Genomic DNA, 23,750 nt, shown 5'->3' on the forward strand with positions numbered 1-23,750 from the left:
TGGGGGGATGGATTCTGAAGGATGTTGCTGTCGATGTGCCGTTGCTGCAGTGGGTGTGCTTGTTCTCGCTGCCCCTCTTTCTCCCTGCCGTGGCAGCACTGGGGTGTTCCAATGCTCAGATTCATGAGTCCTTTCCTCACATCCAGCTGCCCTCAGTGCAGGGTCCTCGTGCGTGCAGGCTCCTTGCTGTTTCACCCTCAGCATTGGGCTTCTGCCCTGTTTGAAGTGGCTCGAGACGCCAGAGCTGTTTGTAAAAGCCACGTTGTGCCGGTTGTTACTGGTATTTTCCTGCTTAAAAATTCCCCTTAACAGAAACCCCGTTCTGTGTTTGCAGGGGCTTGGCAAAGCCCATTTTGCCATTTGTCAGCAATGGCAAAGCCTCAGAGCAAGGATTCTGGACTGAAGGAGAAGTTCAGGAATCTGCTGGGGCTGGGAACATCTCGGGGAAGTTCAAAGTCATCGGAGGGCAAGCAAACAGAGTTTATCATCACTGCAGAAATACTCAAGGTGTGGGAACAGACCGTGGTAAAGGTGGGGATAGTGCCTGGATGATCGGAGCTGAGAGGGTCAGAAGGAGGGCATGCTCATTCTCCTTTCTGTTTTGCTATTCACTCCCTCTCTGATCATGCCTTTTTACCTCATTCTCTAGTGACATGGATGTAAAACTCCCCTACTTCGAAGTTCCAGCATTTTAGTTATTCAGTGGTTGAACAGTTTTGAGATATTTGACAGGAGGGTGTTGTCTCCTTCAGGTTACAGGGTGTTTCCTCAGAATATATCGCTCTTGGTTTATCATCCGAGCTTGATGAAGTTTATGTGCTGGCAGCTAGCACATGCTGGAAACTGTTTCTATCTTATGAAAACCTTATGATTTTGTGAAAATTAAAAAAAAAAAAAATTGATTCCAGTAGTTGGTACGACAAGTCCATAAGCAGAATGGTTGGCACACAGGGAGGAAGGGGAGAAGGAAACCAGAATTCCTTCTTGTCTGCTGGAGCAGCCAAGATCCTACCAGCTGGAAGGCTGGAGAGCTGGACTTAACGTCCGTCCTTTCTCTGTCTGCCCTTCTCCCATGAACTGGGCAAGCGCCATAGCCAGCGAGTTATTAACTTTTCTGAAGAAAATTAGATGTTCTGTCCTGGATGTGAAAAGCTGCTTGGCTCCAGTTCTGTGAAAGTTCTAGTTTTGAGAAATGATTTGCTAATGGAAAAAAATTTTTTTGAGAAATTCCTGAAAAGCTCCAGTGGTGACTAAGGGTTAGATCATTTTAGACAAATGTGTATTTCATTTTTCAGTGGTTCATGATCCCTTTTGAGAAATGGATAAGTGTTTCTAGTAAGATAAACTGTTAGCTTATTTCTACATTTCTTTCCAGGAACTGAGCGTAGAATGTGGATTAAGTAATAGGATACGAGCAATCAGTCAAATTTGTGAAGTGGCAAAAACTAAAAAAATTGAAGAGGTAAGTTTCAAAGTGTTCGGTGAATATTTGAAAGGTGAATATTTAAGCAGCAGTTCTTAACCTATGGTAAGAGGCTCCTGTACTTTAGACTGCCTTTTAAAATTGGTAAACCCAGAAGTTACATTTTGTGCTATCCAAACTGTGAAAGGATGGCCCGCATGGTAAGGAAGTGAGTCTTGTCCACCCTACCGACCGTGGAGCAGAGACGAAATAGGTGATGGGCTTCCTGAACTGAAGGGAAGGAGAATGCAGCAAATATTCAGCCCTGTTCAGGACAGTTCATGGGAGACGAGGTTAATCCTCTAGAAGAGGTGTTTGCTAGCTCCTTCTGTCTTGTTAATAAGCAACCTCAAATTGGTTTTAAACTTGTATTTGGGTGAGGGTTTCTGCACCAGTCTTCACACTGCAGTAAGTGTGTGAATGAAGAACTTCAGTTCTTGGGGTACAAGTTGTCATGTAGGGTGGGATTTGGTGTCTCATGGTTCCTCTGCGTTATCCCCAGGCAGGTGGGGTGTCCCTCAGAAAAGAGAACTCTGGACATGAAATCCCTGGAGATCTAGTTTGTTAACTTCTCATAATTAATGACTGACTTACTGGATAAAGATCCCAGAAGCAGCTTAGCTTTCCCGCTCCTGCCTGTCTCTTGTGTTTTTTTTTTCAGCACGCAGTGGAAGCAATATGGAAAGTGGTAGCGGATATGCTCCAGCCAGAGCGCCCCGCCGAAGCCAGGCATGCTGTTCTTCATCTGCTGAAGTCAATCGTTCAAGGACAGGTGAAAACAAATGAACTGTAGAAGAAACACTACACTCAAACTCGGGTTTGTGCAGAGTATAGGTGTGAAAAATACTGGATGGCTCTTTTCTATACCTTTCCGTGTGTCTTATTTTGGTTGTACCTAGTAAATGGGAAGGGGAAGCGTTTTAATTTAAGTCTTGGTTTGACCTCATAGAAAAACTTTTCATACAACTTGTCGAAGGCTTTTCTGTTTTGGGGCAATGCTCTTGAGAAAGAGGGAATAATTGGGGTTAATTTCAGCCTAGTACAGCAAATTTTGTATGGTCTTTGCCTAGACCTATCAGCCCTAGTCTGCAGCTGGTTTTGATGTTTCAGCATGTCAAGAATGCAAGGAGTTCTGATTGAGATACTTTTCTAGTCTGGCCAAGTTAAGCATAGTATGAATTCTTCAGATTTCACAATGTGCTCTGCAAACGTAAGACTGTATCAGACCAAAGCTCTAGTTTTCAGTTTTCCAAAAAAGTAGGGGTAGGTGCTTACGCAAAGAGTTGGCATTGGTTCTGGTTTGTTGGGTGGTTGTTTCGCTGGCAGTGCTGTCAGTTGCAGTTTCCGTGGGTTCCTTTATTGGATGTTGTCTGTGTGTTGCTGGACAAAATGCCTCCAGCCCTGGGTGCCAATAGAACAGATCGAGAAGACCTGAGCCATTGTCAGCAGCCAGGAGACTTTTGCAGGCCCTAGGAAAAGAAAACAGTTTCGAGCATGAAGATTACTGGTATAGACCTTGAAAAGTTCCAGGCCTTAACCGTCTTTTTTGACTAGTGACACTGTTATTCCATCCCCCAACCCCCTCTTTTTTTTTTTTTTTTTAAGGGTGAGAGATTAGGGATCCTCAGAGCACATTTTTTTAAGGTTATTAAGGACTATCCCTCCAATGAAGACTTGCATGAACGGCTTGAAGTGTTCAAGGCTCTAACGGAGAATGGACGATACATCACCTACTTAGAAGAAGAGTTAGGTGAGTATTGTGTCTAGCCCTCTTCAGTTTGGTGGCAGTAAGTCAAGGAACAGGCATTCAGTGGTACAAAACAAAGGTAGTGATAACAGTTCTGGGTAGAAAGCATATTGTAACAGTTTTTTTTTTCTTCTCTAGCTGACTTTGTACTCCAGTGGATGGATGTTGGTTTGTCTTCTGAGTTCCTTCTGGTGTTAGTGAACTTGGTGAAATTCAATAGCTGTTATCTGGAAGACTATGTAGCTGACATGGTCCAGTAAGTTTTTGTTTTGTTTTGTTTTCAACTCTTACATGCTTATTCTTGGTAAATTACAGGAGAACGTTGCAGATCAATATACAGATGAGTGGAATGGTTTTAATCTGATCTGAATCTGTTTCATTCCAGGTCCTACCTGACATTTCTGACAAATATTTGATTTTTTAGTCCTTCCAATGTTCAGATCTGCTTTAGTTTAACTGCACATGCTTTCCCTATTTCATGAGATGGGCCTGGTTGCATTGCTTAGTCTCACAAAGGGTCTCTGCTGTTGTATTAATGTAGGTGTACAGAGTTGCATTTAAGTGCAACTTCAAGCTGACTTTATAAAAGAGGCTGTAGTGTTCAGTATCTCTAGGAGTGTTATCAGCAATGCCACAGTAAGGGGAATGATGAGTAAAATAACATGCCACTTTACTTGTCTGCTTTGGCTCTTTGTAATTTGCCTAACATCATATTAAGCAAACAATTATAATTAACTGTTCTTTCCTGACAGCAAGATATGCCTCTTGTGCATTCAGACTTCATCATCTGTGGACATAGAGGTCAGTAATTTCAGTCTCTGTTCGTACTTTAGTGTTCTGTGAATTCTTTAAAACTGCAACTTTTACAAACTCAGATCATCAGACTCTGTTTATTCTCATCGTACAAGAGAGCTAATACAATGTTAAGTGTCTGTAAGCCATTGGGTCTCATACACCAATAATCATTTTGTTCTAAAACAGAGCATTGATAAATTTGATAAGCAAATCAATTTTTTCAACAGTGCTTTTTATGGTTTACTTCAGTTTTGCAATGATTTAAAAAAACCCAACCAAACAACAAACAAACACCTCCCTTATGAGGAAAGGCTGAGGGAGCTGGGTCTCTTTAGTTTGGAAAAGAGGAGGCTGAGGGGTGACCTAATCAATGTTTATAAATACGTGAAGGGTGAGTGTCAGGAGGATGGAGCCAGGCTCTGTGACATCTAGTGATAGGACAAGGGGCAATGGGTTCAAGCTGGAACATAGGAGATTCCACTGGAATATGAGGAAAAACTTCTTTACAGTGAGGGTGACAGAGCACTGGAACAGGCTGCCCAGAGAGGGTGTGGAGTCTCCTTCTCTGGAGACATTCAAAGCCCGCCCGGATGCGTTCCTGTGTGATCTGATCTGGGTGTTCCTGCTCCGGCAGGGGGATTGGACTGGATGATCTTTCGAGGTCCCTTCCAATCTCTAACATTCTGTGATTCTGTGAAAAATCACAACATATCTGTATCCCTTTTGACTTCTGAAGATTTCCTGGGTCTGCCACGTTAGGGTTTGACCCACTCTGTTCCTAAAGAATTGTATAACCATTCTTTCTCTTTCCCAAAGATTTCCTTGCAAGTCCTAGATGCAGTTGTTTGCTATAATTGTCTGCCATCAGAGAACCTGCCAGTATTTATCATCACTTTGTGCCGTACCATCAATGTGAAGGAGCTCTGCGAGCCGTGCTGGAAGGTCAGAACTTTCTTTAGTTTTGTTTTTTAATGAGTTTGCTGTTTTGGAAGTGTCAGATGTGCCTGTGCACATTTGCCATAAATTTCAGTTTGCTTTTAAGAGTAAATTAATGATTGTTTCAAGTATTAAGGGATCAGCACATTGTTATTCTAAGTGCTATCATGTCCGTGGAATTTACCCATCCCAGCTGATGTGGCAGGCTGCCTTTTCTCTAGTGGCATGGAAATGGCCAGACACATTTACTTAGCAGAAGTGGGCATGCTGGCCAGCTAACTGCATATTTAGGCTAATGAGTGTTTTAACGATTGGATATTTAAGTGTTCTCTTTGAATTTGCAGCTTATGCGCAACCTTTTGGGAACTCATTTGGGACACAGTGCCATTTACAACATGTGCAGGATCATGGAAGACAGGTAAAGAACAAAACCCACGGAATTCAGCACAGGTCCCGTTGGGATAAAGAGAGTTGCTGACCTCAGCAGAACAAGCTGAAAGTTCTGGTGCTTAGAAGTGAATTCCCTTCTTAGTTATGATGCTGAAGCGCTCATTTTTTGGCTTTTCAGAATTTATTTTTCCTTTTTTTAAAGTTGTACTAAATGATTTTCTGCTTTTAATGTTTGTAAATTGCTGTGCAAGGCTCTGATGTATAACAGCTGGGAATTACTGTTGACCCTTACATGCTAGTATGGTCTAAGAGTTTCCTTCCATCTGTTTTAGAGCTTACATGGCGGATGCAGCGCTGCTGAGAGGAGCTGTGTTCTTTGTCGGGATGGCTCTGTGGGGTGCTCATCGCCTCAATTCGCTCAAGAATTCCCCAACTTCAGTGTTGCCTTCGTTCCTCAAGGTAGGAGGGGATGCTGGAGAAACTTTTTAATCAGTTATACATCTGGACCTATACACATTTATAGGAAAAATGTGCTCCCCTACATCAAAGAGATCTTTATATGCCTGGAGGACAATAGACAGCAATTGGGTATGGGGTGAAGTGTGGGGAAACACCAAAACAACAGAGGATTTAAGTTTGAAAGTGAGGCCTCCTTCTGGAATAACTTTGGCCAGAAAAGCAAAATCTCAGTTCTTTTTATCAAATATCTAAAGTGTGGGTACTTTAGCTTAAAAAATGAAAACAAAGAAAAAACTTCCAGTCTTTCCAGTGTGTGGTACAAGAAGTCAGGGATGGTGTCTTCAGGAACAGCCTCTCTTAAAATTTTCTCATCCAAGTGCATCGAGCAGGGATTACTAACTTTAACCTCCTGTAAGATGGGACTGTATTTGACATCTGATCTACAGCTGCTTGCAAGAGTGCAGAACTGCGCTTTATAAAAGGTTTCTTTGCTTTGCCCTTTGTGTGTATAGACTTGAATATATTTATCTCAGACCTTCAGGCTAAGTTCCTAAAGATTAAGGCATGTTTCATTTGAATTTAAGAGAGTTACTGATCACTGCTTTCCAGTTGTGAACTGACGGAAATGCTTTGTGTTCCAGGCCATGACATGTCCCAATGCAGTTGTATCTTACGAGATAGTTCTGTCCATAACACGTCTCATAAAGAAGTATGGGAAGGAGCTGCAAGCTGTAACGTGGGATATCCTTTTGGACATCATGGAGCGATTACTGCAACAGCTGCAGGTGAGTGTTGAGCCTGCCTTGGTGTGCTTTTGGTCAGAAGACTTGCCATAACTATTTTTGCAAGTTGATCTCCTATTTGTACGCTCTGGTGAACTCTGAAGCTGGATGAAGGTTTAGCCCAGTTCTCCGTACTGTGCTTCTCAACTAAGTTTTCTGTTTGTGTTTAAAAGTTAGCACTTTCTGGTAAGGTAGAAGTCTTCTAGGAATGTGTTTGTCTCTGTTTCAGACTCTGGAGAGCCAAGAACTTAAGTCCATTGTACATGATCTTTTGACTACAGTAGAAGAACTCTGTGACCAGAATGAATTCCATGGCTCTGAAGAGAGATTTTTTGAGCTGGTGGAAAGATGTGCTGATCAGAGACCAGTAAGAATTTCCTTATTGCCAGTTGAAACTGTTTTGTTACTCAGTACAGTTGAAAGTTGGGAGTCCTAAAATATCAAGAGTTCAGAAACTCACAGCAAGGACATGAGCCTTGTTCTCAGGGGTGGGGGGAAATGGTTATATTGTATTTGCTTATACACTAAAACCAGTTCTTGATCTTTCCATGAAAGGAATCTTCTGTATTAAACTTGATAACATACAGAGCTCAATCCATTCATCCTGCCAAAGATGGCTGGATTCACAACCTGCAGATGTTAATGGAGAGATTCTTCAGGTATGAACTCAAAACTTTATGAATACAAGGCACTTTCAAATGTTTCTTGCCACCATTTCATGTTAGACAATTCTTCTTTCTGGAGTTCTAATGTTTGTAAATTACTTCTTAGAAGTATGGTAGTTTCAGAGCACAGTACATGAAAGGATTTTGTTTAACAGAAGAATAACTTTCCACTGAGTTATTTATGCTGCTTTTTTTTTTTTTTTTTTCCTCTTTATTTCCATTGGATGGTGCTATTCCAATTAGCTTAGGCAGTTATGGTTCAACTCCACAGCTCTTTGTAGTTCTGACACCAAACAAGGCTTTCCTGCTAAGCATCAGGATTGCATATGATTATCCAGTATGAAAATAATATCTGGTTTTGAATTGGTACTCCTAAAAGTGTTCTTATGCTCTGAAATATCACCATACAGCAATAACAAACTTCTGTCTCATCTGTGAAATGCTGCCAAAGAGCAACTGTTCATTGGTGCCATATGTTTGGTTTTAAATTTGCTCACCAGAGTGCTTGTTCTTCTGACATGTGCTTCCTAGTTTGGATTGGAAATGGGAAAACTGCAGTTACAGGTCTCCAGAAGTTGTAAAAGCTGAATTGGGATTCCAGTTTCCACTTGTTCTTGAATCTGATTTCGTATATGGAGACATTAACCGGAGGCCCAGCTGACCTCTAACAGTTATTGTTCTGAATCTTAAGAAGGTTCTTAGTTTATTTTAGTTTTACTTTCCTTTTCTTCTCTACACCCTTCCCTAAATATCAGAAACTTTATTTTATTCATCTTGAGTTTGCTCTTCCCATTTCAGGAACGAAAGCCGTAGTGCTGTTCGTATAAAAGTTCTGGATGTCTTGTCCTTTGTCCTGAGCATCAACAGACAGTTCTATGAGGTGTGTGTTTATCTTTTCTGATGATCACGTGTGAGATCTTAAGTGGGTTCCTTCAAGATTTGTGAAAACATGATGCTGTTGCATGTTTTCTCTCTCTCAAAAAACCAACCCCTACAAGTCTCTTGTCAATAGTCTGTTTGAGCCTGGACTATCAGATCTGTAGGACAGACAAAAACCAAAGCATCAAATCCAAATTCAGCAAAAGTCGTTAATATTTGGTGGGGTGGCATACAGAAATACTTAATTAGATGGAAGAGGAAAGATTAAGGAACCAAACAGTTCGTTGAGGAGCAAGCCTGATAGCGGTGTTCTTTTCTTTGTAACTATTTGTCTCTTTAACATGCTGATTAAACAGCTGACAGCAAAATGTCCAGGCTTATTGAGGTCTGTCCTCTTGCAGGAAGAGCTGATAAACTTGGTTGTGATCTCTCAGCTGGCTCACATTCCAGAGGATAAAGACCATCAAGTCCGAAAACTGGCCACTCAGCTACTCGTAGACCTGGCTGAAGGCTGCAACACACATCACTTCAACAGCTTGCTTGATATCATCGAAAAGGTGAGGCAGAGTTCGGTCAATTGTCAGTAACATCACCACATCATTTGCCAGATCCTCTTCCTCTGGCTGAGGAGATTAAGCCGTGACTGTTACCAGTTGCATGGCTCAGCAGGATATTGTATAACTGCTGGGGTTTGGAGGCTGCAAGTCTGAAGTGCAGAGTGGAAGGGAGCTTTAGAAACCCTGTTAATGCACATCCAAGCTACCTGACGGGGTTTGCAGCAGAATTTCCAGCGAGGATGCCTTGCGGTAGCCTTTCCTGACCTTCCAGGATGGAAGTAAAGAAAAGGTGTGTTGCAGATTTAAACCGTGTGTTGCTTTTCGTCTTAAAAGGTGGCTGCACATTCTCTCTCATCTCCTTCTGAACTGGAAGAGAGGGACTTGCTATCGTATTCAGCTTCTTTGGAGGATGTCAAGACAGCAGTTCTTGGACTCCTGATAATTCTTCAGGTAAATGCTGCAGAGCATTAAACATACCTTCTTCAGAATAGTCTTCTGCTGGACCTGGCTTTTTAGATAACCGTTCTTCCACTGTTAAATATTCTGACTTTTGTTCTATCCACTTAATATTGTAACTCTTGTTCTGGTCATTCCTTTTGCTTTTGAGAACTGTATGACTGTTCGTTCAATGTTTTATTTTCTTGATTTCCATTGTAAAATAAATTTGAGCACATTTTCATGTGTGGAGGGCAGACGTGTTCATAAAGTAACAGAAAGGGAGTGGTTCATAACCTTGAATAGATCTGTTATGTTTGGGTAGTGTGTCCTGTGACGTGGTGAAGCAGTTGTGAAGAGCTGGTTGTTCCAGCTGTTGCCCTGGAGCCAAGCAGAGTTGCTCTGGAGTCTTTGCAGAGGTTCTCTCCAGCGCCATCTGTTCAGCTTGCTTTCAGGAGCATGTTTTTACTGTGTTTTTCTTGAATTCTCAGTGCAGATACACATTTCTGAATAACAACTGTCAGTCTGTCTTTTGGTTTGTGTTTCTCTTCCTGTGTAGACAAAACTCTACAGCTTACCCTCCAGCCACGCAATGCGGGTGTACGAGATGCTGATTCACCACGTCCAACGCCATTACATATACGCGTACAGCCTTGCTGTTGCTAGCAGCATCAGACTGCAGGTATTAGCTGTAACCTGTGCTTTCAGGGTGAGCGCTGCACGGTCTTTGTGGTTCTTGGGTGGCAAATGGGGTGTGTGAGCTCTAGAGCTTGTCAGAAGTAGAATTATTTCCTGGCTAATAGTAGTATGTGTATCTACTGTAACACCAGAAGTGATGTCTCCTGCAGAACTAGCCTCTGCATTTGTTAAAAAATCCCTTTGTACTTGCAAAAGTATCACACGGGGAGGTGGGAGAGTATTCCCCTGGCTTGGGTTTTGAGTGATTCCAGTGTCTTCTCTGTTACAGGTATTTGATTTCCTGCATTCGAGCTGACTCCCTTCACCGTCTTGGTCTTTCCAACAAGGATGGAGCAGTGAGGTTCAGCCCTTACTGTCTGTGTGATTATGTGTAGGTTTCTCATTGCATTAAGCAAAAGCTGTTTTACAAACTATTTGGTATTTTTGTATGAGCTTAATAGTCCGTCAGTACTAATCTGCAGTTTTTCTAAATCTTCCAAATCCTGATGAATCAGCTGTTAGACAAGTCTGTAGTTACAGCCTAGGATTGTCTCAACTAATAACTCATTGGTGAATTGTTCTGAGAAATCACTTGCCTACAGAGCTCTCCATCTCAGACATGAAATTTCTGTTCCTGCTCACAAAACTTCACAAAAATATTTGCAATTTCCTGCCTGAAACCAGTTTCCACATTGGGGTTTGATTCAATGATTTGTACAAATCTGGCTATTTTTAATGCTGTAGCTTAGTCTGAAGTTCTTTGTGTAGCTCTCCCCAGAAGATATCTTTCTAAATTTGCTAGGGGCCTGGATAGAAAAATCCTTAACTGGACCAACCTGACTCATCGCTGTCTGTCTGCTGGACAATCCTGTGTTTTTAATTGAAAATACAGTTTATATTGTTGTTTGGTCACTAAACTGGCTACCAAATAGGGTAGCAGTGTAGCTCACATGAATAGGCAGTTATGATCGTGACGTTACATGTATTTTTGTCCCTTTGCATGTTGTAGAGAAGCAGAGAAGAGGGCTTCTGAGAAAAAGCCTCCTGGTACGCTCTCCCCGCCTTCAGGAAGTCCCAGTGTGCCTTCCCAGAACGCCACCGTTCGTATAGGGCACCTGCCCTACTCAATGGTCTTCGGTGTCCTTCTCCAGTGTCTGAAGCAGGTACGTCCACTCTTAATGACAGCTGTCGTCTCCGTGTGAAATATGTCAACTCAACCAGCTGGCTAGAGAATTCTATCCCAGAGTGTCTAAGTAACATCTGAAAAGCAATCCAGAAATCCTCCTCCTTAGGCAGAATGTGTGTGTGATTGTGCAGCTTTGCAGCCACCAGTGGGAGCACTGGTTCAGCTCTTCTGAAACTTAAGCATTCATTTCACTCTGCTTCGGAGCAGACCAGGGCAAAAAAATGTGTTTGTTAAACAAAGATCAAATAATTCATCCTGTTTCTGAAAAAGAAACCCTCCTACTGCAAGTTTTTGAAGTATTTTGAGAATTGATAAATGTTTCAGTTGCTAATAAACTGTAAATGTGAATCATTCGTTAGTGTTGCATTGGACATAGTTATGTGCTGAGGGGTTGTCTTGCTCTGAACGTTAATTTGTGCTAGTGGTTCGGAGAATTGAATTCTGTCTCTGTCTTTCTGAGCTCAGCCAGGTCTGGATACAAGTTGTCTTCTAGTTTGCAGTGCCAGTATTGCACCTAGAGCTGGATGACAGGCAGGAGGTCACTTGTGACAGCTAAATGGCACTTCTTTTTGTGTAGCTATCATGCCAAGACATACATCTGCCTAGGAAATGGCATGTTGTCTGAAATTTGATTAGTCTTACTTCCAGACTGAACTGAAATCATACACAATTTTCCACCTTAACTTTTTCTTTCTTTCCAGGAGACAGACTGGAAGGTGTTGAAGTTGGTCCTCAACAAATTACCTGAATCCCTCCGCTATAAAGTGCTGTTTTTAACTTCTCCTTGTAACATAGACCTCCTGGCCTCTGCGCTGAGCTACATGGTAATGCCATGCCCCCTCCCGATGTATCATCACCAGATCCTTACCCTGCTTGAGAGCTGGTTGGAGGGTTTTTCTGAGGGTTTTTTTTTTATTTCAGTCTAATATTTTGAAGATTACCATGCTGGTTGTTAATCCCCACTCACCCTCCCTTTTTGTGAGGGTTGTTTTAGGTACAGAAGCAGGTAATAATGAGTGTTCTTTCTCTGTGTATGTATGTATGTGTACATGTGCAAAGGGAGCTGTGGGCAGTGCCTGTCTGCTGCCTTTCAGAGAGTATTTTTAGTGTGAAGTGTTCTAACTTAGTGTGTGATGTATCAGCTCACAGACAAAAAGACTACTGACAGGCTCCATGGTACCCCAGACGGCTTTTCTCGCACTGATTTGCATCTGGCTGTAGTTCCGGTACTGACGGCGTTAATATCCTATCATAATTATCTGGACAAAGCTAAACAGGTACGGGGAAAGTACAGGGATGGGGGGGATGGGGCCTGAGCCTGTGTCGTAGAGCGTTTTCCCATGCTAGCTGATTAGGAGACAGAAGTGCACGGTAATGCTGCCCTTTTCTCTTAGGAAAAGCTGCATCTGCTGTATTTGGGATGGAGTCAGGGTGAAAAAATACTTTGCTAACTTTGTGCAGTGGTAAATATCCAATCAGTTGGATTCACTGCTCTCCATCCATACCTGTCCCCCCTCGCAGGTCACTGGGTGACTTTACCCTCTGCTGGAAGATGCTGATAAACATAAAAATTCTGTTTAATCAGAAACTTAAATAACAGTTTCTAAAATCTACATAATTAAAGTCCCATCTTAACATTTTGGTCTCCAATACATACAACATCATTTAGGGTTTCAGTGTTAGCGCGTTTTGGATACGAATTCATGTGCATCATACGGGCCTTGCAGTAGCGATACCTTACGAGCCATTCTGAAATGCTAACTGAAGTCAGGAGATGGTACATCAGAGGTTTTCTCTAACTTTTTTTTTCTTTTTTACTCTTCTAGCGTGAAATAGTGTATTGCCTGGAACATGGTCTTATTTATCGCTGTGCAAGCCAGTGCGTTGTGGCACTCTCTGTCTGTAGTGTCGAGATGCCCGATATCATCATAAAGGCGCTTCCTGTCTTAATAGTTAAATTAACCCACATTTCTGCTACGGCCAACATGGCAATCCCTCTCTTAGAATTTCTCTCAAGTAAGTTGTAATGTTCTTCTACTTTTGATCTTCTATAGTTGTAAATGTTTTGTTTTCACCGAATGTGGGTATTTTGTGTTAGTCAGATGGAATGCGCTGTAAGGGTTTCTTGGTTTTTGACGATGCCTTTGCACCATCCTCAAGATATGTTTGATCATCTCTTGTTTGTTACTGTTTTTCTATTTAAAGCACTTGCTCATGAAGAAAGAGACACGCTCTGTGTAGTGCAGCCATACAGTGATGGGAAATACGAAGCTGTTCTCTCCACCTTGCTGCTTATAACCTAAATAGCACAAAATTACACTGTGATGTTAACTTCCCTGTCAGCTGGTGATTTAGGAGAAACAAACCAATACAAATTAAACTGAATTCTGGTATTGAATACCGTATGTTCAGACCTCACCTGTGTTTGTTTTCTTCTTAAACTGTCATAGCTCTAGCAAGGCTGCCTCACCTCTACAGGAACTTTGCAGCGGAGCAATATGCCAGCGTGTTCGCCATCTCCCTACCATACACAAACCCTTCCAAGTAAGTTGGTAGCAAATGTGCTTCTTCCTCATCTCTTAAAATTAAAAGAATGAGACATGCTTTTTTTTGGTGGTACTCATGTCAAGGTTATTTATGGGATGTTGCTCATTCCGGTATCTCCAGGCTTTTTTTGAAGAAGGGACTTATTCACCTTGGATGAAAGATCTGTTTTTCTTGAACAGAACTTTTGAGGTTTTTGGGGTTTTTTTTTATAGTATGTAAAGGAACAGTTCTGTTTCTCAGATTGGGAAGTCCTTCTGTTCATTTCTGGAATGGCATCATAATGCAGCATTAAACTCTGTGGAGATCCTTCTGCTGTTTTAGGTTTAACCAGTACATCGTCTGCCTGGCCCACCACGTGATAGCCATGTGGTTCATTCGGTGTCGCCTTCCCTTCCGAAAGGACTTTGTCCCCTATATTACAAAGGTAATGGACACTACTTTATCAACCACTGCATAATAAAGATGATGACTTAAAAACTGGTTTGCAAAGTTAAAAAGTTCTGTTTGAAGGTAGAAAAATTCTACTTTTCTTGTCAATGTATTTTTCAAAACTGAGTTCTTGTGCGTTGGCCCACGATTGCAGTCTTTCAGCTGCGCATCCCAGCCATTCAAACTGTTATCTGTTTGTCTCAATCGGCAGGGTTTGCGCTCGAATGTCCTCCTTTCCTTTGATGACACGCCTGAGAAGGACAGTTTCAGGGCTCGCAGCACAAGCCTGAATGAGAGGCCAAAAAGGTAAATTACATTTTGCTCCAGCAGGGTCTTGTATTCCCTGTTCTAGTGCTCACACCCTTCCCTGTGTTTTCCTGAGGGAGTCTGGGTCTAGTTATCCAAAATCTGACAGTGCATTTAAGCAAGCAAAGTAAACCTCTTTAGGTCAGGGGTTTGGTAGAAGACAAACTTAGGCTGGTAAAAAGCTGGAATCAAGCCAAGCTGACAGTCTGATAGTACATGTGAGAGCATCACTGGCTGTTTCATAAGCCTTTGCAGTAAGGTGTGGGGCTCTTTGTTGTTAATTTTTGAAAATCAGCAGTTCTTTCAGGTGGATGCGTGTCAGTACGATGCTACCAGAAGTAACAGAGAAGGGTAATACCAGAAGTAATAGAATACTGTGTTCAATTGGTAGTGTTACCTCCTTTTGATAATTCATCTGTAGCGACTACTTAAATGATTGCCAGAGAAATTGTTGTGATTAGCAGCCTGTATAAATTGAGAGAGCCATTGCTGTGTTTTTCCAGAGCATTATCTGTCGAGTCAGTGTAGACTGGGTGGCAGACAGCTGCCTTCTCTGTATCTGGATGGCCTGATGCCTTTTTTGAATTCTGAAGCCATTACATCAGTTTTAAGCAAAGCCTAATGTCTTTAGAAGTCAGATCATATCTTGCCAACAGTCTTTCAAAGTAGTGCCTTGGGGTAGGAAAATATTCCTTGGAAGGCATGCAGGGTCTCTCTAATGTCCTTTTACCTGCAGGGCTTACCTAAATTGGTTCACTTAACTTGCTTCAGTGTTAATGTGCAGTAAGCACACAGTGGCATTTGAACCCTGGGGAAAGTGCCTCTACTTCAACTGCAAGGCTCAACGAGTATCTTGCAACGAAGAAACACCATCCCTGCCCTAATGCTATAGCTGTAAACCCTGTTTTGTGTTTCATCTCTCCCATCTCCTCCTCTTTCATTCAGAAACTTGGAAGAGAAGCCTTTTGACACTCGTCTCTCAAATTAGAATTTCAACTAATCTTTTTTTCCAAGAACTCGTTAAATTCTACCAGGTTGGAATACTACTCTATCTAAAGGTTTTTGCTAATGCTGCTGGATCACTTTCCACAGAAATCTCTGCTAGGGAGCGTGGGCTGCACTTAGGCAGCAATCCGAAACACCAGAATGGCAGGATGCCACTGCCTCCGAGTCTGTCTGAGCGTGGATTCTGGCCAAGCGAGAGAGGAAATAGCTTCAAGCAGATATCTGTTTCCTTGCCTGAGAAGCTTGTGCACTTGGTTTTCACTCCTTAAGCCCAAAAAAGCAGCATTTCTGTGCCCTAGCTGAGATGCTGGGTGTTCCAAGAGATCCGGATCCCACCGGTTCCCAAGGCTGTGAATGGCATGATGGTGGTGTAGGTGGTTATCTTAGAGTATGGCCCTGTGCTCTCTGCAGCCACATCTCCAGTTGTGGCCAGAAATGATCTGTCAGAGGCTGTTGGGAGAAGAAGGACGAAGAAATTATGATCTCTCCAGGTGGCTATCTGAAATGTAAAATTCACTGAAAGGAGGAGAACAAATAAATCGCTTTTAGAAAGAGCCAGAAGGGTTAAATTAGTATCTGCATTTTGTATATGGGCATACGCACTGCTTTGACCAACTGTTCTGTCCAAATGAGTGCTGAGCCAGGCATGCAGCTCAGCTGGGGCTAGTTAAAGCACCTCTTAGATCGTTAATTGCTGTCATCTCCCACATGGGGTTGGCACCTGACAGTGCAAAGGCTTATCTTCCTTTCTGTTCCAGTTGGAAGCCAAGTGGGTTACCCTGAGGCACCTGAAATGAGATAGCTTGTTTGACAGAAAAACATCGTGCAGTCAGCAGCAGCCAAGAGGATGTTTGTCTTCTTGCCCTTCCGTCCGTGCAGTGTGAGAAGGATCAGTCTCAGATAGATGGGCTGGGTCTCCCCCGGTGTCTCCAGCTGAGCTGAGGGGCACCTCTGGCTCACCCTGGGGGTTTTGTGGGTCAGGGTGGAAGCTCAGATTTGGGCCAGGCCTTACAGAGGTAGAGGTGGCTGACGTATTCCCGTGTCTCGGAGAAAAATGTGCTGCTTCCTGGCATTGGTGAAGCATTTTGGGATCTAGGCTCTGGGGAAGTAGTCAGGGTTTTAGCTTCACTGAAGTGGTGAGTTGGAGCAACACAGGAGGTGGTTGAACTGCACAGAACTTCTCAGATTTGAGAAATCTGTGCCAAATTAGCACTCAGGTGCTCTTGCCTTTGTTTAACAGCGCAGTATTCCAACTATCATTTCAATCAGTTTTTTGTTTTAACTTGTACTAATTTCATTTGTTTTGTAGCATGTTTAAAATCTTGTTTTCAAAATGTGGTTTGTCTTTTTAATGCTTTCAGCTCTGCTTGTTTGTACGTTTTAATTTTTGTTTTCCTTTTTTTGGCATTTGTTTTATTTTACATCACCCTCCGGGATCCCCCAATATTGACCCTGTGACCTGTGACCTTTCAACCTACATCCCTACAATGATTTCCTCCCTTCCTGTGACCTCTTTTGGGGCTTGGTGCTTCTCCACCTAGTAGTTTAAGACTAGCCAAAAATGCAAAGCAAGGCTTGAATAACTCTCCTCCAGTGAAAGAGCTGAAAGAATCCTCTGCAGTTGATGCCTTCCGATCCCGCAGCATCAGTGTGTCTGAACATGTGGTCCGCAGGTAGAGGCACTTTAAATGGGGAGAATCCAAGAGCAACTCAGCACTTGGAAATTTTACTGTGAGGGTGGGTGGAAGCAGGGTGGATTTGCATGTGGGATGCTTGCATGATTTTGTTATGGCATAAAAAAACCTGCCCTTAGCCACAGCCAAAGGTTTTGGGAAAGTACCATGGATATCCCGTGGCTTCCCAACGCCGGCTGTTGGGTTGTCACATCACACCCTATGTTGCGTATGGTTACTTTGCCCTATTCTCTGATGCTTTAGCAACAAAAATTTCTATTTTCAAAGTAAAGATGGTGAAGGGGGGAAAAACAAGCAAACAAAAAACACCAAAAAAAAAAAAAAAAAAAAGGAAAAAGGTTGCATTCTGTGCAAGGGGAGAGTCCTGGTTAAAACTCGCTAAACTTCAGCCTTCTAAGCAGTGACCTGCCCCAGGAGAGGCTTTCGATACTCTGCAAACTTATGGACAGGCCCTCCCAAACTGAGGAATAGTACTGGTCTCAGTTTAGGATTTGTTCTTTGAGGCAAAGGGAGCTGATGGAAGTATTCTGGTCTAAAGTATGACGCCTTGAAAACCGTAATTAGTCTTTCCATAGAGCAGTGAGATGTGTGCTCAGCCCGTATGAAGCTGTTGCTTTCACAACTAAAGAAAACAAGTTTTGATTTCAGACATTGATTTGCTCACATGAAAAATGAAACAATTTATGCTAGTTTTTAAAATGTGTTTCCAGATCACTTCCCTTGAGTGTTAAATTGCTGTCTATAACAGTGCCTTCATCTGTAAGGATTGCTGTCAGTGAAGCTTTATTTTCTGGGTCTTTATTTGTTTACTATAACTATGTGGTATTTGGGGGAAAGACACTTAAGTAGCTGAATCGTGAATACCATTCTGGCACTTTGTTCTCTGATTTCCCCATTAACCTATTAGGTTATTTTATTCTTTTGTATTTAGATATAAATGGTAGCAACTAAAAGTTCAGTTAATTACCCTTAATGATGCCAAAGAAGTTGCCACATCATAAAAATTTGGCTGTACCTCAGCTTAGTTTGCATTACGATGGCATAAGGAGTTGTCTTTATAAAATACTGCAATCTGGCCTCTTATTGCAGTTGTTTTAAATTGCATTGCTAACTTGGGGGATTTGAAGACAGAGTTGCTCTCTATTCTTGTGCCAATTTCCTGTTCAGAGTGCAATTTTTTTCAAGTTAAATTAGGTTTTACATAATTGCTGAATTTGGAGGAAAAAATCAATAAAGGAAAGGGATGCAGCAGAGAAAAAAGCAAACGACAGGATTATAAAGTTAAGTCTGGAGTGCCTGGATTTATGGCTCATGGGCAACATGTTGCCTGGGAAGCTGTGCAGGTCACGGGACGCTTGCCCTCGCTGTAGATAAGTGAACTCAAAGCATGGTGCTGCCACTCACTGTTTGCTTGGTGCACTTGCCCATGGGCCACCCAACATCAGAGAGCTCTGGCCTGACCTGGTCAGTTGGTGGACATTTAATCTCAGTCTCGCAAGATAAAATACACTTTCTGCAATGACAATCTACAAAGTACAACATGAGGCTGATCCAAAAATATTTTTATGATGTCCTGGGTTTACTGTCCGGCCACCTCTCTGATCTGGCACGTGCATGGATCGCCGGTTCTGCATCACACCGTCTTTCGGGTGACAGGGACAAGCATTTTGCAATGTGATCTGTCAGTTGGAAACATTCTCTTCTAGTCGGATACAAACATCCGTCACTAGTTCAAGCCTGGGCTCTGCAGATGAAAACTCAATGGCTCAGGCTGATGACAACTTAAAAAATCTCCACCTGGAACTGACTGAGACCTGTCTGGATATGATGGCTCGATACGTCTTTTCAAACTTCACTGCGGTGCCTAAAAGGTAGGGGTCAGTCGGTGACCATGGGAGACGTGTTTTTGTTTGAGATTCATGTTTCACTTTATTCCTGAAAGTTACCATGGCACATTGGTGATCTGGGCAGGCCCCGGCTCTGAAGCCATTCCTCACAGATAAAATCTGGCTTGGCTAAATACGGGGTGAGATGAGAGCAGTCCATTGGAGCCAACCTCAGCCTTGAACTCTCCAGAAGGAGAAGCCGTGGAGGCATGCTGTGAGCGGTGCTTTGCTCTGTGTCCTTGCTGGACAGTCACAGTCTTTGCCACAGACCTGAGCTGGCTTTAAACAGAGGGCATTTACTTTTCTTGTTAGCCCTTCCCAGAAGGAGACACGTAGCTCAGACAAGGCTGGTTCCCTTCTGCTCTGTGATGTGTGTCCAGGATTGAGCTGGACTGCTCTGTAACGGCTGTGCCACCATCGGTTGATATTAAATTCAGCTCATCCCTTATCCTGATGGTTGATGTGTATGTCGATGACCGAGGGATGGGTTAAAAACCCTGCCTAAGGAAGGAGAGCAGGCAGTACCTCCTACATTGTTACATGAAATGAGCCACATGTGCAGGCTCTGTGCTCTGCAGACCTAGAGCTGCCTTCATCACAAATGTGTTTCCAGGTCTCCTGTGGGTGAGTTTCTGTTGGCTGGAGGAAGGACAAAGACGTGGCTGGTTGGTAACAAGCTGGTGACCATCACTACAAGCGTTGGAACTGGGACAAGGTCCCTACTTGGCCTAGACTCCGGAGAGCTCCAAAGCAGCACAGAATCAAGGTAATTTTTGCTCCCTTTTCTAGAAACTTCCACCTAATAAAGGCACTTAAACCCCTGTTAAAGCTGCACCTTTTTTGGTTTTCCACTTAACAGAAGAGGAATGTTTTATTTGTCCAGCATGGCTGATTCCTCTCTCAGTATCATCAATATCTTCTTTTTTTCCACAGCTCAGACCCTGTTTTGCAAGTGAGACAAACTAAAGAAGCTCCAGCAAAACTGGAATCTCAAGCTGGGCAGCAGGTTTGCAGAAGCTCTCGCAACAGAGTCCGATCCATGTCTGGTAAGTTCCTCTCCTGGAGTCTTACTGCCATTTCTGGGTCCATGTCGCAGGCTTAAGTGTCCAAGCACCTGCTGAAGAGACTTGTGTCTAAACTGATTTGAGAATCCGGACCTGTCTGGTATTTAACAGTGGGCAGCAGCTGTTGGCCTCAGGTGTGGCGGTGCTCCCCCTGCTTGTGTCTCCGTGCAGGAAAGCTTTGGTGAATTTGGTGAATGAAAGTGGTGAGCATTTGCAGTGAGAATCACCTGTGTTTATCTAACCTCATGGTTTATAAGAAACACACTCAAGGTAAAGTACTCTTAGGTTCCAAATATTGTGAGCGCAGCTGCTGGAGGAGCTTAAAGGACTTATTACTTCTGAGATATTTTTCATGCTGACTAAGCATGGCTCTCCCTTCTGTTTTGTGTCTGTCTTGCTAGGTGGTCATGCCTTACGTGTCGGTGCCTTAGACAGCTCAGCCTCCCATTTCCCCAGTGGCTCCACTTCCCAAGGGACACAGAGTCCTCCTGCTCCTGCACCTCGATCAGAAAAGACTAATCCTGCTCCACAGACACCTCTGCAGAAAGAAAAAGCAAACTTAGCTGCGTATGTCCCGCTGCTGACACAGGGATGGGCAGAAATCCTCGTGCGCAGACCCACAGGTATCTTTACCCGAGTGTGCAGTGAGCTCTTCTGACTTGCTAAGAAATCAGAGTCTGGATAAAGAAAAAAAATCCATCTTTAGTTGCAAATGAATCTCTTTATTGCTTATTGCCTTTAGAAAGTAATACATCTGATACTTGCTTCTTTGAAATCACTCTTTAGTGTTTTAAATCTACACCGGACCTGGGAAAAGACTGAAGCAAGGACTTAGATTGGTATATTGAGTACTGCTACGGAAATAGAGACAGATAATATCAACCCTACTTTGCAATTCCCATTTGTACACTGCTCCGGGATCTTTCTTGAAAAATCTGTCTGTGCTGTGTTTAGCTTCCCATCTAGATGTGAGATGAATGAAGCTTATGGCTATAGCAGCTGCACAGTTGTGTCTGCTGTTAGGGAAGGAGTAATGACATGTTCAAGGTCAAAATTCGTGAATACTGGTATGCTACACAACATTAACAGGGAATTGTCTGTTTCAGCTGAAAGTTGCTTCCTAAGAAAATAACTGACTTGATATCACTAATTAAAATACCTGAGTGTTTTGGATGCCTTTTGGGAATCTGTAGTAGTAGTGAGTTACGAAGGATGGTTTCAGAAGAGCTTGGGGTGAGGCACAGAGTACTGGGAGCTACTCACTGAAAATAGGAAATCAATCATGTGATTCTGCTAAATGGCAGGAGAACTGAGAACTTGGTCTGTTTTGATTTTTACTTGCAGAATCCAAAACAATTTGTGGTTTTTCAATGTGAGTTGTAAACTTTCTGGAGTTGGGATTCCATAACACTCTTCCCTAATTTTCTCTCACCAGGTAACACGAGCTGGCTAATGAGCCTGGAGAACCCGCTCAGTCCATTTTCTTCAGATATTAACAATATGCCCCTGCAAGAGCTCTCCAATGCACTCATGGCTGCGGAGCGTTTTAAAGAACACCGAGAAACGGCTCTATATAAATCCCTCTCTGTCCCTTCCTCCAGCCTGGCCACCGGGACAGCCAAACCATCGCTTCTCCAGCGTTCCAACACAGGTGAGCGATGTCAAGCCAGTATACCTGGCACTAGCCTGGTTAAGGTCTGTTGAAGTTACTGCAGGTTTTCTAGAACAGTAAAGTTAGTAGCACGAGGAATAACATAGCAGTGAGAAGGGGAGTTGGTTCTTGTCTCTAGAAGTTTTCAGGGAAAAATTCCCTTCCTCCTTGCTTCTGATGTTCCATCAGAGAAGTTCCTCTTTTTCTTAAAGAAAAGAAAGAGAGGAGTAATGGAGATGCTTTGGAGGAGTAAAGTTTCATGCTGTTTCCCAAATGAAAATGAACAGAGTTGTGGATCTTTTCCCTCTTCCGCTTGTTTGGGGCTGATCTGGGCATCCCACAGGTGGATGGATCTTCCCATGCAGCATTTCCATTTCCATTTGTCTTCTAGTTGGGCACTATGAGCACTGGGTTCCTGGGAGAGTGGCTGGCTGCAAACCTTGCCAGCCAGGGTCAGCTAGTTGCCGCTGTCTTTTACAGCATGAGATAGCAGAATGCAAACCCTGTTGGCTCCAGATGTATTCACTTCTTGAAGGACTGTTCAGCCTTCAGACGGGTGCAGCCGGATCACTTGAATGTCTTTTGATGGCTTTATTTTAATATAGTGGCCAGAGCTTTTCACTATATTTCCTTTAGTGCTAGCTCACTTCCAAAAGAGCTGTTAATGCTGAGAGGTCAGTGCTGACCAGCAGCTGAAGTTTTTAAAGCTTTGCGTAACCCGTGGTCAGAGCTCTTACCAACATCTGACACTGAGGCTGTCGGCACTGCCAGCACTATGACAACAGAGCAGTGGTAACAGCAGACGAGGCTTTTCTGGGGAGGTGGCATCAATGGCACGGATTCTTTAGAAGTCTGGTAAAAATGCAAGTTTTCAGGTTTGTTTTAAACAGGGCAGGGTATGATTTGAGGATTTCAGAATGTGTAATCACAAAATTAGAGTCAAATTATCACCTTTTCTAAAAAAAATAAAAGAAATGTAAAAAAAATTTTTAAAAATGCTTTTATTGGCTCCTACAAATTTGTGGTATGTGAGTGCCCGCTGTTGAAAGAAGCAGCCACCTGAATGCCACTCCTGTGGCAGTCTGAGAAGAGCATTTTGGCTGCGTTCTTGTTAACACAGCTTCTACAGTAGAGTTGCTGGAGCTGGCTGGCGAATTAATGTTTTGAAGTTTTTCATAAGCATGTTGCTCTTCTTCTTTAGAGGTTACAACTATATGAGTCTTTATCCATATTTCTACTCTTCAGGCTCTTCTGTGGGTTTAATATCTTTTGCCAAAAGCGTGTAGCCCAGGAAAAGCTCAGACTAGTTTCCTGTGTATGCTAGATTATCACTAAGGAATTTTCTGTTTCTGAAGCTCAGAGAGATGCATTCTTCAAAGAGAGCAGTTTGAGTCTGCATTGTTTGAATGTGTTTACGCCGCCTTATCCATGTTGAGACCTTGTACCCTTAAAGTATCCCTTTGGCATCTAGTGAGCTTATCCCAGCTTGTTCTTTCCTTTGTTTTTATTCATTTATTTATTTATTTATTTTAAAATAGGCTCTTGGTTACATTTTAAACTCTGTGCTTTTTAATTTTTATTTTTTTTCATATAGTCTCTCCTTCCTTTTGATGTAGCTGCTCACTTGATTTCCCTTTGCAGTGGCCTCTTTCTCTTCCATGTACCAGTCCAGTTGTCAAGGGAAGTTGCACAGGAGCATATCCTGGGCAGGTATATTTATATATCTTTAAGGAAAAAAAAAAAAAAAGTATTGCCATAGAAGAACACCTCTGATTCATAGAAAATGTATCCCTCATACTTCATTTTCCCCTTCCATGTCTCCTGTCTGTACCCAGTCTCATTATTCTCAACAAATGGGATCTTGACTAGCATGAAGAAGTCCAAGCCAGATCCAACATTTGCAAGTGCAGCCAATTTCCTAAAGCAACTTTTGTTTTAGCTGGGGTGGATTGTGAGTCATGAGGCACGGTGTTAAATGACCTGTCAAAACGTCTGAGTGGCTTGATTAATTGAATTATTTATTTTCAGCTTCATTTTACAATTGGCTTTGTGTTCTGCTAAATGTAAAAGCGCCCACTTGTGAGAATAACACTGTATGCTACAGGACAAGCTACCCTGAAATGACGTCCCATGCTGCTCAGCCCACAGGAATCTGCCAGAATTGAACTCAGAAACATAAAAGGAGCTGATACATATA

The 23,750-nt window shown here is 42.7% G+C and overlaps 1 protein-coding gene across 1 annotated transcript; it reads left to right on the forward strand.

The window, feature by feature from the left end:
• Positions 1-369: 369 nt before the first annotated feature.
• Positions 370-23,263, forward strand: LOC104460800 (tuberin-like; the record flags this gene model as incomplete). The annotated part of the gene is given in 32 exon segments (XM_010076851.1): positions 370-507; positions 1,376-1,462; positions 2,124-2,234; positions 3,068-3,212; positions 3,348-3,465; positions 3,962-4,010; positions 4,821-4,946; positions 5,285-5,358; positions 5,663-5,789; positions 6,431-6,574; positions 6,801-6,938; positions 7,127-7,230; positions 8,035-8,116; positions 8,517-8,672; positions 9,006-9,122; positions 9,667-9,789; positions 10,075-10,088; positions 10,090-10,176; positions 10,795-10,948; positions 11,673-11,795; positions 12,114-12,248; positions 12,798-12,987; positions 13,422-13,515; positions 13,840-13,942; positions 14,159-14,253; positions 16,800-16,931; positions 18,659-18,823; positions 19,452-19,604; positions 19,772-19,884; positions 20,304-20,525; positions 21,338-21,553; positions 23,195-23,263. Coding segments are annotated over 32 exon segments (3,904 nt in total), but the record flags the coding sequence as incomplete, so codon positions are not given.
• Between the last annotated feature and the right edge of the window lie 487 nt (positions 23,264-23,750).

The sequence above is a fragment of the Pterocles gutturalis genome, unplaced genomic scaffold, assembly GCF_000699245.1.
Source record: "Pterocles gutturalis isolate BGI_N339 unplaced genomic scaffold, ASM69924v1 scaffold47841, whole genome shotgun sequence".
Classification (NCBI taxonomy): Eukaryota; Metazoa; Chordata; class Aves; order Pterocliformes; family Pteroclidae; genus Pterocles; species Pterocles gutturalis.